The sequence below is a fragment of the Orycteropus afer genome, unplaced genomic scaffold (assembly GCF_000298275.1).
Source record: "Orycteropus afer afer isolate SDZICR_OR568_19922 unplaced genomic scaffold, OryAfe1.0 scaffold00332, whole genome shotgun sequence".
In the NCBI taxonomy this organism is placed as follows: domain Eukaryota; kingdom Metazoa; phylum Chordata; class Mammalia; order Tubulidentata; family Orycteropodidae; genus Orycteropus; species Orycteropus afer.
Window position 1 is genome coordinate 2,861,176 of NW_006921919.1, and position 13,989 is coordinate 2,875,164.

General features: G+C 36.5%; 1 protein-coding gene across 1 annotated transcript in view; it reads left to right on the forward strand.

The window, feature by feature from the left end:
- USP53 (ubiquitin specific peptidase 53) overlaps positions 1-13,989 on the forward strand; it is a 69,720-nt gene that overhangs the window by 21,158 nt on the left and 34,573 nt on the right. The window contains exons 4-8 of the mRNA XM_007952373.1: positions 6,747-6,860; positions 6,936-7,018; positions 10,778-10,883; positions 11,457-11,603; positions 12,546-12,695. Of these exons, the coding sequence (XP_007950564.1) occupies positions 6,747-6,860; positions 6,936-7,018; positions 10,778-10,883; positions 11,457-11,603; positions 12,546-12,695 (600 nt within the window). The remainder of the gene's footprint in view (positions 1-6,746; positions 6,861-6,935; positions 7,019-10,777; positions 10,884-11,456; positions 11,604-12,545; positions 12,696-13,989) is intronic.

Here is a 13,989-nt window from a genome sequence, read left to right on the forward strand (position 1 = left end):
AGCAATCAGGAGCTCCTCAGTTGCTCATAGAAAATTCCACCTTGGGGTTTACAAAGACTTATGGGTAGAAAAGCCACACTAAGTAATTTACTACACTGCAACCACCCATTCTGTATTTTCCTTGCCCTCAGCAAGCACCTCAGCTGGTCGTCGTTCTTTACCTGGTAGGGTGACCCAAACCTTCATTCCTAAAGGGTCTGGGCCATTAGCAGTCATATCAGAATTGGGTTGCTGTAATTTTCCATTGAGTTTAATCACAGGGCATGGTAGTACTAAGAGATGTCCTAAAGAATCTCCTATATTCTTCTTTACCTCCATTATGGAAAGCCAACCCAATTTCCCCTTGGTAATCAGTATCTATCACACTAGATAGTACAGTAATGCCCTTCTTTGTCTGTTGAGCCAGAGGCATGAGGAAGCCAAAATGGCCAGGTGGCATTCTTAATTTCCAGTTCAGTGCAATCAGTATTGTGTCTACAGGTGGGAATGTTCTCCCTTTGGGACTAAGATCTCCAAACCCACAGAGCATAGGGTAGCAGGGACAGGAAGCAAAAATTTTTTGAGTGGGTCTCTAGGGGTAATAGTGGTACCACTCCTGTTTCCACCCCTTGGTTCCTGGAACCGTGAATCCTGGCTATTGGAGAAACAGAACCATATATTGAACTCTGATTTAGAGCATATACAGCCTCCTGGAGAACATTGCCCCAACCCTTCAAGGTATTGCCACCTAGCTGGTGCCGTATTTGTGTTCTTAAGAGGCCATTCCACTGTTCTGTCAAGCCAGCTGCTTCAGGATGATGGGGAACATGGTAAGACCAGTAAATTCCATGAGCAAGTAGCCAGTGCCATAATTCCACATGTGTCAGACTCTTCTGATTACTGTTCTGACTCTGCTGTCCTTATGGTAACCATGCCCACCTTGCCTTTTGTCGATTAACTACTGCTACTTGGCCCCTACTACCACAGGGTCCAATCAGCCACATCATAGTTAAGTGTCTTAATTCAATTAGGGCAGTTCCCACTGTCAAATCAGGTTTACATAAAATAGCAATCACAGCAGTCTTCAGGGATGGTGGAGCTCCCTTCACAAATTTATTCCTCACAGTACTGGCGAAAGGCATGTCTTCTGGACTCTCCATTTCTGGCTCTAGGGGTCTAATCTGATAAATCTGTTCTAACAGGCCAATTTCCCTCAGCCTCTGAATACTTTCTTCTATATTATACCAAGGCAGGTCTGGTACTTCAACTTGACTTAATGTAGGCCACCGCATAATCCATGCCTCAGTAAGCCAACCAAATAAACTATTAGATCCTTTCCTAACCTCTCGAGCTGAAACATTGAACGAAGAATCCATACTTGTGGGCCTAAATCAATAAACTCAGACTGATCCAATCTTACATTCCTTGCACCATTATCCCCCACCCTCAGTAGCCATTCCCATACATAGTCTCCAGGTTTCTGTCTGTACATGTTAGCAAAATCAAGTAGGTCTTTTCGGGTATAGCGAAAAGACTGTATATATACAGTTGACTCTGGGTTTGGTTTTCAGCAATATCAGCTCTGTTACTAGAAGATATAAGGCTTTCTTTCAGAGCACAACTGGGAGCACTGAGGTGTTTTATGCAGTGCTTAAGCCGAGACTCAGCAGCTTTGAGCTCATCTTGCTCTTTCACCACTTTGTCTAGTGTAAATAGGACCAACCAACCAGCTTCCTTATACTCCTCATGCTGAAAAAATTGCAGAAAAGTATCAAATATCTGATCACCCAGAGTGTCACTTCTCACAAGTACTTGATCTATTGGTGGTGCTATTTCACGTATTAATGTTGCCACCTCATGCCATGAATTAGCAGGGCCCTCTGTATTAACAGATGCAAGGTCACTAGTGTCTTTAAGATTAATCAAACTGGAGAACCAATTTAGGAAGCCCATCCTTATGATTTTATCTCTTTAAAACCCCACTCTCAGTACCAAATGTGTTAGACTGGGTTTTCTAGGGAAACAAAAACGAGTAAAGCTTATATATATGTATATATAGAGAGAAATTTATCTTAGGAAAATGGCTCACACACTTATAGAAGCTGGCAGGTCCAAAATTCCTGGATCAAACGTCAAGCTGGAGGCTTTTCCTGGCTCTTACAACCGCAGGGGCTGAGGAGCTCAAGGCTGGCAGGCAGTACACTGGCAGTTGACTCCAACGAATGACAAATCCAAGATCTCCAGACTGAATGGTGGACTGTTCACTCACGGACAGTTGTAGGCAGCACAACAGAATCCTGATCCACAGAAGAATGTCTGTCTTCCCAGGATGTCCTTGGATATACTGGAAGCAGGCCACACCCCTAGGGAAACTCCCTTTCAACAGATTGGCCACTCAGAACATAGTCATCTGGATCAGGGGAACAACCACACCACAACACCTCAAACCACACAGAATTGTGGTCCAGCCAAGTTGACACACAGCTCCAACTATCACACATGGCTTGGGTCAAGTGAACCTTAGTCCTCCAAGTGACATCTTTGCTTTCCAACACTTTAAAGAGGTCTTTTGCAGCAGATTTACCCAGTGCAGTACATTGTTTGATTTCATGACTGCTGCTTGCTTCCATGGGTGTTGATTGTCTTTCCAAGTAAAATGAAATCCTTGAGAACTTCAATATTTTCTCTTAGTATAATGTTGCTTATTGGTCCAGTTGTGAAAATTTTTGTTTTCTTTATGTTGAGTTGTAATCCATACTGAAGGTTGTACTCTTTGATCTTCATCAGTGAGTGTTTCAAGTCCTCTTTACTTTCACCAAGAAAAGTTTCATCTGCATATCTCAGGTTGTTAATGAGTGTTCCTCCAATCCTGATGCTGCACTCCTTCACATAGTCCAGTTCCTTCGATTATTCACTCAGCATACAGATTGAATAAATATGGTGAAAGGACACAGCCTTGACACACACCTTTTCTGATTTTAAACCATGCAGTCCTCTTGTTCTATTTGAATAATTGCCTCTTAGTTTTTGCACAGGTTCCATATGAGCACAATTAAGTGTTATGGAATTCCCATTTTTCCCAGTGACTTTCCATAACTTGTTATGATCTATGCAGTTGAATGCTTTTTGTATAATCAGTAAAACACAAGGAAACATCTTTCTGGTATTTCTGCTTTCAGCCAAGATCCATCTGACATCAGCAATGATACCTCTCATTATATATCCTCTTCTGAATCTAGCTTGAATTTCTAACAGTTCCCTGTTGATGTACTGCTGCAACTGTTTTTGGATTACTTTAGTAATTTTATTGCTATGTGATACTAATGATATTGTGCAATAATTTCCTCATTTTGTTGGATAACCTTTCTTTAAAATGGACATAAATATAGACCTCTTCTAGTCAGCTGGTCAGGTAGCTGTCTTCCAAATTTCTTTCTTTTTATAAAAAAATTTTTTATTGTGATTTGGGTGAAAGTTTACAGGGCAAATTCATTTTCCATACAACATTTCATATACATTTTGTTTCATGACATTGACTGCCATTCCTCACAGCATAGCAGCTTTCTTCCCATTTTCTCCCCATAGGAACCACTTCCCTGTGTCCTTCCCTCTCATGTACTCCCATCCCCCCAAGCTGCCTCCCTGTGCAAACATTGCCCTTCTGTTCTCCCGTGATTGAGTGCTCCAAGGAGTGTATCCACCTGATATAAATGTTCACACCATATGCCTGTCTGTTGTTTGGCTGGAGGCCACAGGAATGTATTCCAAATTTCTTGACATAGACAAATGAGCACTTACAGTATTACAAATGTTAGTTTCAGCATCTCAATTGGTATTCTCTGTCAATTCCTAGAGCCTTGTTTTTTGCCAGTGCTTTCAGTGCAGCTTGGACTTCTTGCTTCATAGCATTGTTTCTTGACCATATTCTACCTCCTAAATGGCTGAACATTGACCAGTTCTTTGACTTATTTCACTCAGCATAATGTCCTTCAAGTTCATCCATGTTATGAGGTATTTCATGGATTCTTTATTATTCTTTAATGTTGCATAGTATTCCATTGTGTATATGTCCAATAAGTTGGTTATCCATTCATCTACTGATGGGCATTTAGGTTGTTTCTCTCTCTTTGCTATTGTGAATGGTGTTGCATTGAACATGGGTGTGCATATATCTGTGTCCTGGCTTTCACTTCTTTAGGATATATACCTAGTATTGGAATTGCTAGATCAATTGATACATCTGTTTACAACTTTTTAAGGACTTGCTGTACTATTTTCCACAGTGGTTGTGCCATTTCATAGTCACACCAGCAGTGTATGAAAGAGCCAATCCACACCCTCACCGTAATTTATTTTCTGTCTTGTTGAACTTTGCTGTTATTCCAGGGTGAGATGTGCTTGTAACTATTTTAATTTTCTTCAGCTTCAACTTAAACTTGTATATGAGTGCTTGACTGTCTTTTCTGCAGTCAGCCTCTGGCCTTGTACTAACTAATGATACTAAGCTTCTTCATCATTTCTTCCCACAAATATACTCAATTGTGTGTTTCATTTGGTGAAATCCATGTGTATAGGCACTGTTTATGTTCTTTAAAAAAGGTATTTCCAATGAATAGATCATTGTTCTTACAAAATTCTATCATATTATCTCCACCCTCATTTCTGTCACCAAGTCTATTCCTAACCGCTGATTCTTCTTCATTTCTAACTTTCACATTCCAGTCACCAGTAATTACAGTGCTTCTTGATTGCATGTTTAATCAATGTCACATTACTGAAGTTGGTTAAAATCTTCAATTTCTTCATCTTTGGCATTTGTGGTGGTTGGTGCATAAATTTGAATAATAGTTGTATTAACTGGTCTTCTTTGTGAGCATATGGATATCATCCTGTCACTGATGGTGGTGTATTTCAGGACTGATTTTGAAGTGTTCTTTTTGGTGATGAATGTGATGGTGCTCTTTTTCAGTTTGTCATTCTCAGCATAGTAGATCAGTTCACTAATGCATAGGATATCAATCTTCAAGCATTCTATTTCATTTTTTGACAACTTCTAATTTTCCTAGATTCATACTTGGAATATTCCATGTCCCAATTACTAATGGATGTTTGCAGCTGTTTTTTCTCATTTTCAGTCATGTCACATCAGTAATTGAAGATCCCAAAAGCTTTACTCCATTAAACACTTTTTTTTTTTTAGAAGTAGATCCCTAGGTCCTTCTTTCTACTCTGTCTTAAGTCCAGAAGCTTCACTGAAACCTGTCTTCCATGGGTGACTCTGCTGGTATTTGAAATACTGGTAGTATTCTTCCTGTATCACAGCAACACACAAACCAGCAAAATATGACAAAGTAACAGACAAGAGATTGAGATCTTACACACTTCTACTATTGGTTATAATCAATATGGATATTGATTATTAGATGTTTCTACATAATGTATTATAGATATCACTAATGTTTAAATTGTAGTGACTTCTTTCTTACTCCTGTATCTATTCAGAAAACTCTATAGATTGTTCTATCACAAAGGTTAAGATTTTCCTTTCCACCTTATTTCCTTTCCACGTTATTTCCTTTCCACCTTATTTCCTTTCCATCACTTCTTTGTAATTCACTTCTTCGCTATGAGCATTATTTTACTATTGTCCTTTCAGCTTATCCCTTTGCAGTTTATTTTTTCAATATTCACCAGATTAATATATTTTTACTCATGTTAATACCTACTTCTCAAAATACTTCTGTGGTTCTAATCCAAACTCTTTCTTCTAACATTTAAAGTCCTTTAGGATTAAATCCCACCTTATTTCTTTACCTCCTCCCTTAATTTCCCCTCCTAGTTAAATGTTAAATGATCTCACTCTGTTCCTCTAGCATATCCTACTTATAGCCTTTGCTCAAGCTCCTGGAATACTCAAAACTTTTCTGTATCGAGTTGTCTGACTTCAACTTAATGTCTGAACAGATCTTCCCAATTCATTTTCTGAATTTCTATGGAATTTATTTTCTCTGGGATTTCATCTTAAACTCCAGAATACACATATTTTGTGTAATACTGAACTTTATCTAACTTAAATATATTAATACATGATACGGTAATGCATGAATTGTCCAATCCAGGCTTAAATAATTGAATGATTTTAAATATCCTAGGAGAGGCTAAAACTAGCTAAATAAAGGAATCCTTTGCTAACCTTTAGTAAAGAGCATTACTTCATTAAAGAAATAAATATCTGTTTTTAATTTGTGTTATAAATCTGAATTTGAATATGAAATTTGTTGAATAGAAGATTCACTGTGTTATGATGTTAGTGTAAAGACGTTATCATTGATATTTTGATCTAAAATACATGAGTTTTATCCAGAAGATCCAAGTAGGATTTTTAAAAATGTATGTATGTTTATCTTAATATGAGAATGCTGTGAGAATAGGAGACTGTATTTTCTAATATTAAATTCTAGATGTCAACCACCATGGGTTGATTTTTAAAATGATGTTAAAAATCTTTATAAAAATCATGGGCTACATTATAATGCAAGTCTCATTTTCTTAAATAAAAATACATTTTTAAACTAATGCTGCAAAAGGTGAATATTTGAATAAAACAGTAAAACTTAGTGTAGATTGGAGAAGAATATGGCTTTTCAGTAATGTGTATGGCACTCCTAAATATAACTGTCTGAAAAACTTTCATTTAAAAAGAGTTTTGAATTGTCCGCTGAAACATCAGCAACTTATTGGCCTTTTTTTTCTTTTCTTTGGATTAGGAAAATATATTGGAAAGGATTCATTTTCACATAGTGCCAAGCAGAGATGCAGACATGTGTACTTCTAAGTCTTGTATTACTCACCAGAAGTTTGCTATGACTCTGTATGAACAGGTACGACAGTTTAACTATTTTACTAGATATTTATTTTTTATGATTTATAAATTAAACATATGTTTTTATCTATAGTGTGTGTGTCGTAGCTGTGGAGCATCATCAGATCCTCTACCGTTTACAGAATTTGTGCGGTACATTTCTACAACAGCCCTATGGTAAGAATCCATTAAAGCATATTTATAAATGCTGTTAATGACACATTTACATACATGAGCATTTATCCTGTAAAAGTATGATATACATGAATTTGCACTCTCTGAGGCTAATAAATAAGATACTAGTATGGATGGTTCTCACTTCTTGCCATTGAGTAGGATCTGACTCATAGCAACCTCTCCATGGGTTTCCAAGGTGGTATTGCTACGGAAGTAGATTGCCCAGTCTTCCTTCTGAGGAGTGGATGGTGGGTTTGAACTGCCAGCCTTCTGGTTAACAGTCAAATGTCTTAGGCACTGTGCCACCAGAACTCCCTAGATGGTTCTTAGTATGAGATGGTTCTAGGTTACCCTAATATCTGTACCACTTAATGTTGCTTTTACTATCTACTTATAAGAAGTATTTGGAACTGTGAAGGGGGGCTTAAAATGACAAGATGAATGGTAAATGGAACTGCACATGGTTTCTTCATTACTACTAAGGTGTTCCTTTATAATGACTGTGTTTCATGTCAGCTTTGTTTCACAGTGATGTAAGTTTGGGTAAGCAGAAAAGGAAAAAAAAAAAAAAAGTCGAAATAATCCTCAGTTAGATTATTGCATTTGTGGCTTCAAAATTCACCTTCAGTAAAAATTTGTCACACTTGTCTACCTTACCTCCTCCTTTTTTTCCTTCCTTCTCTCCTATCCTCTTTCTACCTTTCTCCACTAACTCACTCCTTCCCTTTCTCCCTCCTTCCCTTTCTTTTTTCCTTTCTTCCATCCTTTCCTTTCCTATCCGTGAAAACTTAGCTAGCTAGGAATACAAGCCTAGTCAATCCATAGACTTGACTTTATAACGATTAAACACGGGCAGAACACCAACAGGGATTTAAGAGTGTAAATGCATTATATATCACAAACATTGAATAAGATAGTAAGTGTTGGCAGAAATTTTAATACAAAGTGCATAATATGGATAAAAAAACAGAAACCAAACTCACTGCCATCAAGTCGATTCTGACTCATAGTGACCCCCTTTGGGTTTCCAAGGTGGTAAATCTTTATGGAAGTAGATTGCCCAGTCTTCCTTCTGCAGAGTGGCTGGTGGGTTTGAACTGCCAACCTTCTCGTTAGTAGTCAAATACCTTAGGTGCTACATCACCAGAGCTCCTTATTCATTGTCCAGCTTTCATATACATATGAGGCAAATGATGGATAGTATGAATATGTATTTATCAATTAGAGTATGTCAGTATAACAGTTGATAAATCAAACTGATTTTTATGAATATGTAGTGTGAATATCTTACATTCATCCATTTCATTATTTTATTAAACTTCATGACCTTTTTTGGTTGTGGTACATCATTTCTTGAAGATAGTTAAATAACTATTTGGGTGTGTTTAATGTATTTCTCACATAAAGAGAGTTTGGAAAACATTGGTGTAGAGAAACATTCCCTAAACTTAAGTCAGTTTGTAGGCTCATTCCTTCTCTCTTTTTGTGAAAAGCAGAATGGTGTTTGAATAAGGATAGAGTACAAAATAAAATGTAAAATTTCAACTCTACTTTGAAACTTTTAAAATAAAATTATATTGTTGTGATGCAATATATTAAAAAAGAACAAGATCCCCATTGAACTCTGCCTGGCCCACACTGCAGATTAGATTGCAGGGTACCAAAATTTGAATTCTGTCATAATCTCTTTCATATTGGTAGTAAAACTTGAATCCTAATTATTAAATGCTTACTGTGTTCCAGGATTTATGTAAATTGTCCATTTTAATTTTAACAAAAACACTATGTTATTGATGAAGAAATAGGTTTAATGAGGTTGACCTGCTAAATGGATAAATGAAGATTGAAACCCAGGTCTATCAGACTGTAAAAACTTGTCTTCTCACAAAATTGCTGCTCTGATGCTGTCAGTTTTTTAAAACCCTATGCATAGTGTGAGTGAACTTACCAGATTTAATGTTCTACTATATTTGTCTTTGGGAGCTCTGGTAGCGTAGTGCCTAAAGCACTTGACTGCTAACCAGAAGGGTGGCGGTTCAAACCCACCAGCCACTCCTCGGAAGGAAGATGGGGCAGTCTACTTCTGTAGTGATACTGCCTCGGAAACCCAAGGAGGGGTCGTTATGAGTCGGGTCTGACTCAATGCAATGGCACATCACAACAACAACATATTTGTCTTTGACAAATGACAAAGATTTCATTTTACTTGGCTCCACAGTCAGCCAGCACCCATGGAAGTAGCAGTCAAGAAATCAAACAATGTATTGTATTGGGTAAATCTGCTTCAGAAGACCTCTTTAAATTATTAAAGAGCAAAGATGTCACCTTGAGAACTAAAGTGGGCCTGACCTAAGCCATGGGATTTTCATTCAGCTCATACGCATATGAAAACTGGACAGTGAATAAGGAAGACCAAAGAAGAATTGATGCTGTTGAATTATGGTGTTGGCAAAGAATATTGAATATACCATGGACTGCCAGAAGAATGAACAAGTCTGTCCTGGAAGAAGTATAGCCAGAATGCTCCTTAGAATTATGGATGGCAAGGCTCGTCTCAAATATTTTGGGCATATTATCAGGTGGGATCAATAAAGTAGAGGATCAGCGGAAAAGACCGAAGACTCAACAGGACGGATGTTTCTGCAACAGTGAGCTCAAAGAGCAATGGTTATGAGGGGGCCACAGGACAGGGCAGCATTTCATTCTGTTATACATAGAGTCTCTGAGGTGAATTCATAGGCTGTGAAGCACGTTTGAAGAATGGATATTTTCAGTTGTTATTGAATGCTTATAGATTATTTATACAGTTTACTTGTAAAATATAATAAGCTCTGTTGTTATGTGGCATGGAGTCGGACCTGACTCATAGTGACCCTTCCTTGGGTTTCTGAGGCGGTATTGCTACGGAAGTAGATTGCCCAATCTTCCTTCCGAGGAGTGGCTGGTGGGTTTGAACTACCAGCCTTTTGATTAGCAGTCAAGTGCCTTAGGCACTATGCTACCACAGCTCCTATAATAATCTCTAGCACAGTTCTATTACTGGAGAAGAACCAGAGCATCCAGAGTAGAAGCTAGTAAAGGTGTTTCAGCTTCCTTACATTTCTTCTTGAAAATTTTTAGTTTTTTCCAGGTGCTTAGTACTTTGACATGTGAAAATGTAACTTTTAGGGGAGATTGAATAAAAAGTGGCACGGCTACTTTGTGGCTCTGTCTAGGCCTGAGTAACACAGTTAGTATTCATAATAGGAACGAAAGGCACAAGCCTCGGTTAAATGACCTTTGGTTATAATTTGTGCATTTAATCAGCAAATCACATTCTCCTAACTGAAAATCATAACTTTGTTTCTGGGAACTTTGGGCCTGAGAAAGCCTTTCCCACAATTTTGTTGTTTTTATTAGACCAGAATCAGCAAACTTGTTTATAAATATTTAATACTAAAAATTTATAAATATTTAATAAGAAATATTTTTAAAAATATATTTGACTTACTGCCTTTAGAGCATCGTACTTTTGACATGTAGTGACAAACAAGGGTATATTTTCTTTCTATTTATTATTCTTGGCTTAAATTTTTTTCAGCACTCCCCTATCAATTTGTGTAATTTTTCACTACATGGAAAATTACTTTTTTTCCAGATATAATCATGATATAAAACAGAAACAATGATACAAACCTATATTGACATTTTTCATATGTGATGTATTAGATCTGATTTAAGTTCTTAGGCCAGATTTGAGATTGCTGCTTTCTTTTGTAGCAATGAAATTGATAGAATGATGGAAAGACATGAACGCTTTAGGCCGGAAATGTTTGCAGAATTGCTACAAGCAGCAAATACCACTGATGACTATAGAAAATGTCCTGTAAGTATAAGTTGAAGAATATTATGCTTTTACCCTTGTCAGTTAAAAAATAGTCAAGTAACTGTTACCATGTAAATGCTAATGGAATTAATTTTAAGATTTCTTCTTTTCAGTATATTTCATGACTTTATACTGTGCGATCTATTTATCTTAGCACTATTTTTTTAAATCTTAACTTTGTGAAAGATTTGGGGTAGCACTCGCTGATTAATTGTTTTTGAGTTCTGAAATTTTATCACTTATAAAGAAGAAGTTACTTTTTTTTGCTTTTTCTTTCTTTCAGTAAAGTGATATGTTAGTATTTTTTCATCTAATGTTACACTTTGGGAGTTTTATTTCTACTTTTCTAAAAGTTGAATTCTTGTTTTAATATATATATATGAATACTGAAGAAAAGTACCTGGATTTAGAATAAACTTTGGCTTAAGCAATAATATAGTTTTTAAAAGTGCATTTCGAATACACTTCAGATTGTTACTTTATTATGCAAACTGTATGAGCCTCTGCCTATGATATGTATGTTTTAATAATTTTGAGACTTGTCATTTTTTTTTGTTTGTTTGTTTTTTTCAGAGTAACTGTGGCCAAAAAATAAAAATTCGTCGTGTTTTAATGAATTGCCCAGAGATTGTTACAATTGGTTTGGTCTGGGATTCTGAGCATTCTGACTTGACCGAAGATGTTGTTCGGAATCTGGCAACACATCTTTATCTTCCTGGGGTATCTCACTGTTTTCATTCTCTTCCTTTTTATTTTTAAATTCCTCTAAAACATGCTCATACATTATGGTATGCTTAATTTTGCTTTTCACAACTAAATTTTCTAAAGGAAACTAATATTCAGAAGTAACTGATAAAACTAAATTAAGTCATATCAGGCTAATTGGAATATCTATCTTGCATAAAATAGGAATGGGTTTCAATTACAGACTAAAGTATCTGATGCCCTTTACTTCTTTCACCCTGGAAAGAGTACATTTTGTGTGTGTGTGTGTGTGTGTGTATGATTGTAGGTATAAATGTTATAGTGAAACCTGTGAGAACAGAACTCTGCAGGACTGACTTGTTTTTCTGGATCTCTCAAGTTTTCCACCTTTGACAGGGTGCTGTCGTACTACTTTTCTACCACTCATTTTAGTGGAAAATGTTGGAGTTTTCTTTCTCTGACAGGTTTTTGTCTTTAACACAAATTCTGGCTTTGATAGATTTTACTGTATTAATTTAGAAAAAGTTCAGACTTACGATTTATCTACTGTACTGGCTTCTCGGTATGCTTAATACTTAATGTATTTTGAATCCGATTATGTTACAGTTAAACTAATTTTATGTTAGATAATATGTTTAATGTTATGTTCAGATAAATGATTGAGTCAAGATATAATTTATCTTACATTTTGAATTTGTGTAAAGGGTCAATTCTCTTTTATTATAGATTTGAACTAAATTGTATGGTGAATTCATCTTACTGGACTTAATCTTCCTTACAAAGAGGTTAATAATAATGATTTTGTTAACTTTGCAGTGTCAGTGTCTTCAGTGCTAAGATTTGGGCAATCTACATGGGAATTAATTTTATAATGAGTTAAATACCTAATTTATCAATTTATTGTTCCTCATTTTTTAATGATACAGTATAAAATATACACTATAATTTTTCAAACAGCTTTTTTATAGGGTTACTGATGAAAATGCCAAAAATAGTGAACTTCACCTTGTGGGTATGATCTGCTACACCAGCCGACATTATTGTGCCTTTGCTTTTCATACCAAGAGTTCCAAGTGGGTATTCTTTGATGATGCAAATGTAAAAGAGGTAAGTGACACTTTTATTAACTAGAATAATTGTGGATTTTACTTTTTAAGAATAAATGATATTAAATTATCATTACATTCAAACTTTCTTTTCTTAGGCTTTGTTTATTTTGAAGCCAAATTTTAAACAGTCCATTTCCACAATAATAAAATGGTGAATGATAAATGTCAGTATAAACTATGTAAGGAGCCTAAGGCATTTGATTGCTAACCACAAGGTTGGTGGTTCAAACCTACCAAACATTCCATGGAAGGAAGATGGGGCAGTCTGCTTTTGTAAAGATTTACTGCCTTGGAAACACAATGGGCATCGCTATGAGTAGGAACCGACTTGAAGGCAGTGGGTTTTTGTTTTTTTTTTCATACAAGTATGTACCTGAAAGTGATCTAATAGGTCCTATATTTCTAGGAGCTCTGGTAGCGTAGTGCCTAAGGCACTTGACTGCTAACCAGAAGGCTGGTGGTGGAAACCCAAGGAGGGGTCGCTGTGAGTTGGGTCTGACTTGACGGCACATAACAACAACATATATATTTCTTTCTGAGTTATTCATAGTAAGGAGCTCTGGTAGCACAGTGTTTAAAACTTTCAGCTACTAACCAAAAGGTTGGTGATTCAATCCCACCAGCTGCTCTGTGGGAGAAAGATGAAGTAGTCTGCTTCCATAAAGAGTTCCAGCTTTAGAAAACCTATGGGGCTGTTCTACTCTATCTATAGGGTTGCTATGAGTCAGAAATGACTCGATGACAGTGGATTGGTGGGCTTTGTTTAGTAATTAAAACGTCGCTTTTTTTTATGACAGTTTTTTTTTTTTTTTTTAATGTTTTGTGTGGTATGTGGAATTAGATGTATCTCTAAGGCACTGTGGTTGTGTAGTGCCTAAGGTATTTGACTGCTAACCAGGATGTTGGTGGTTCAATCCCACCTGCCACTCCATGGAAGGAAGAAGGGGCAATCTACTTGAGTAAAGATTTACCACCTCAGAAACCCAGTGGGGGTCACTGTGAGTCAAAATCAACTCACTAGCATTTTTGGTTTTTCTTACATCTTTAACTCAAACATTATAATAATTGCCTACAAAACTAGTGAATAAACTCATAGTTAGAATTGTATATCCCAGTCAAACTGTGGAGCTTTAAAAAAGGATCCAGATTCTTGTGTGTGTGTGTGTGTGTGTGTGTGTGTGTGTGAGTGAGTGAGTGATTTGGGTGAAAGTTTACAGAGCAAATTCACTTTCCATACAGCAGTTCACATACACTTTGTCTCATGACATTGACTACAATTTACCACAATGCAA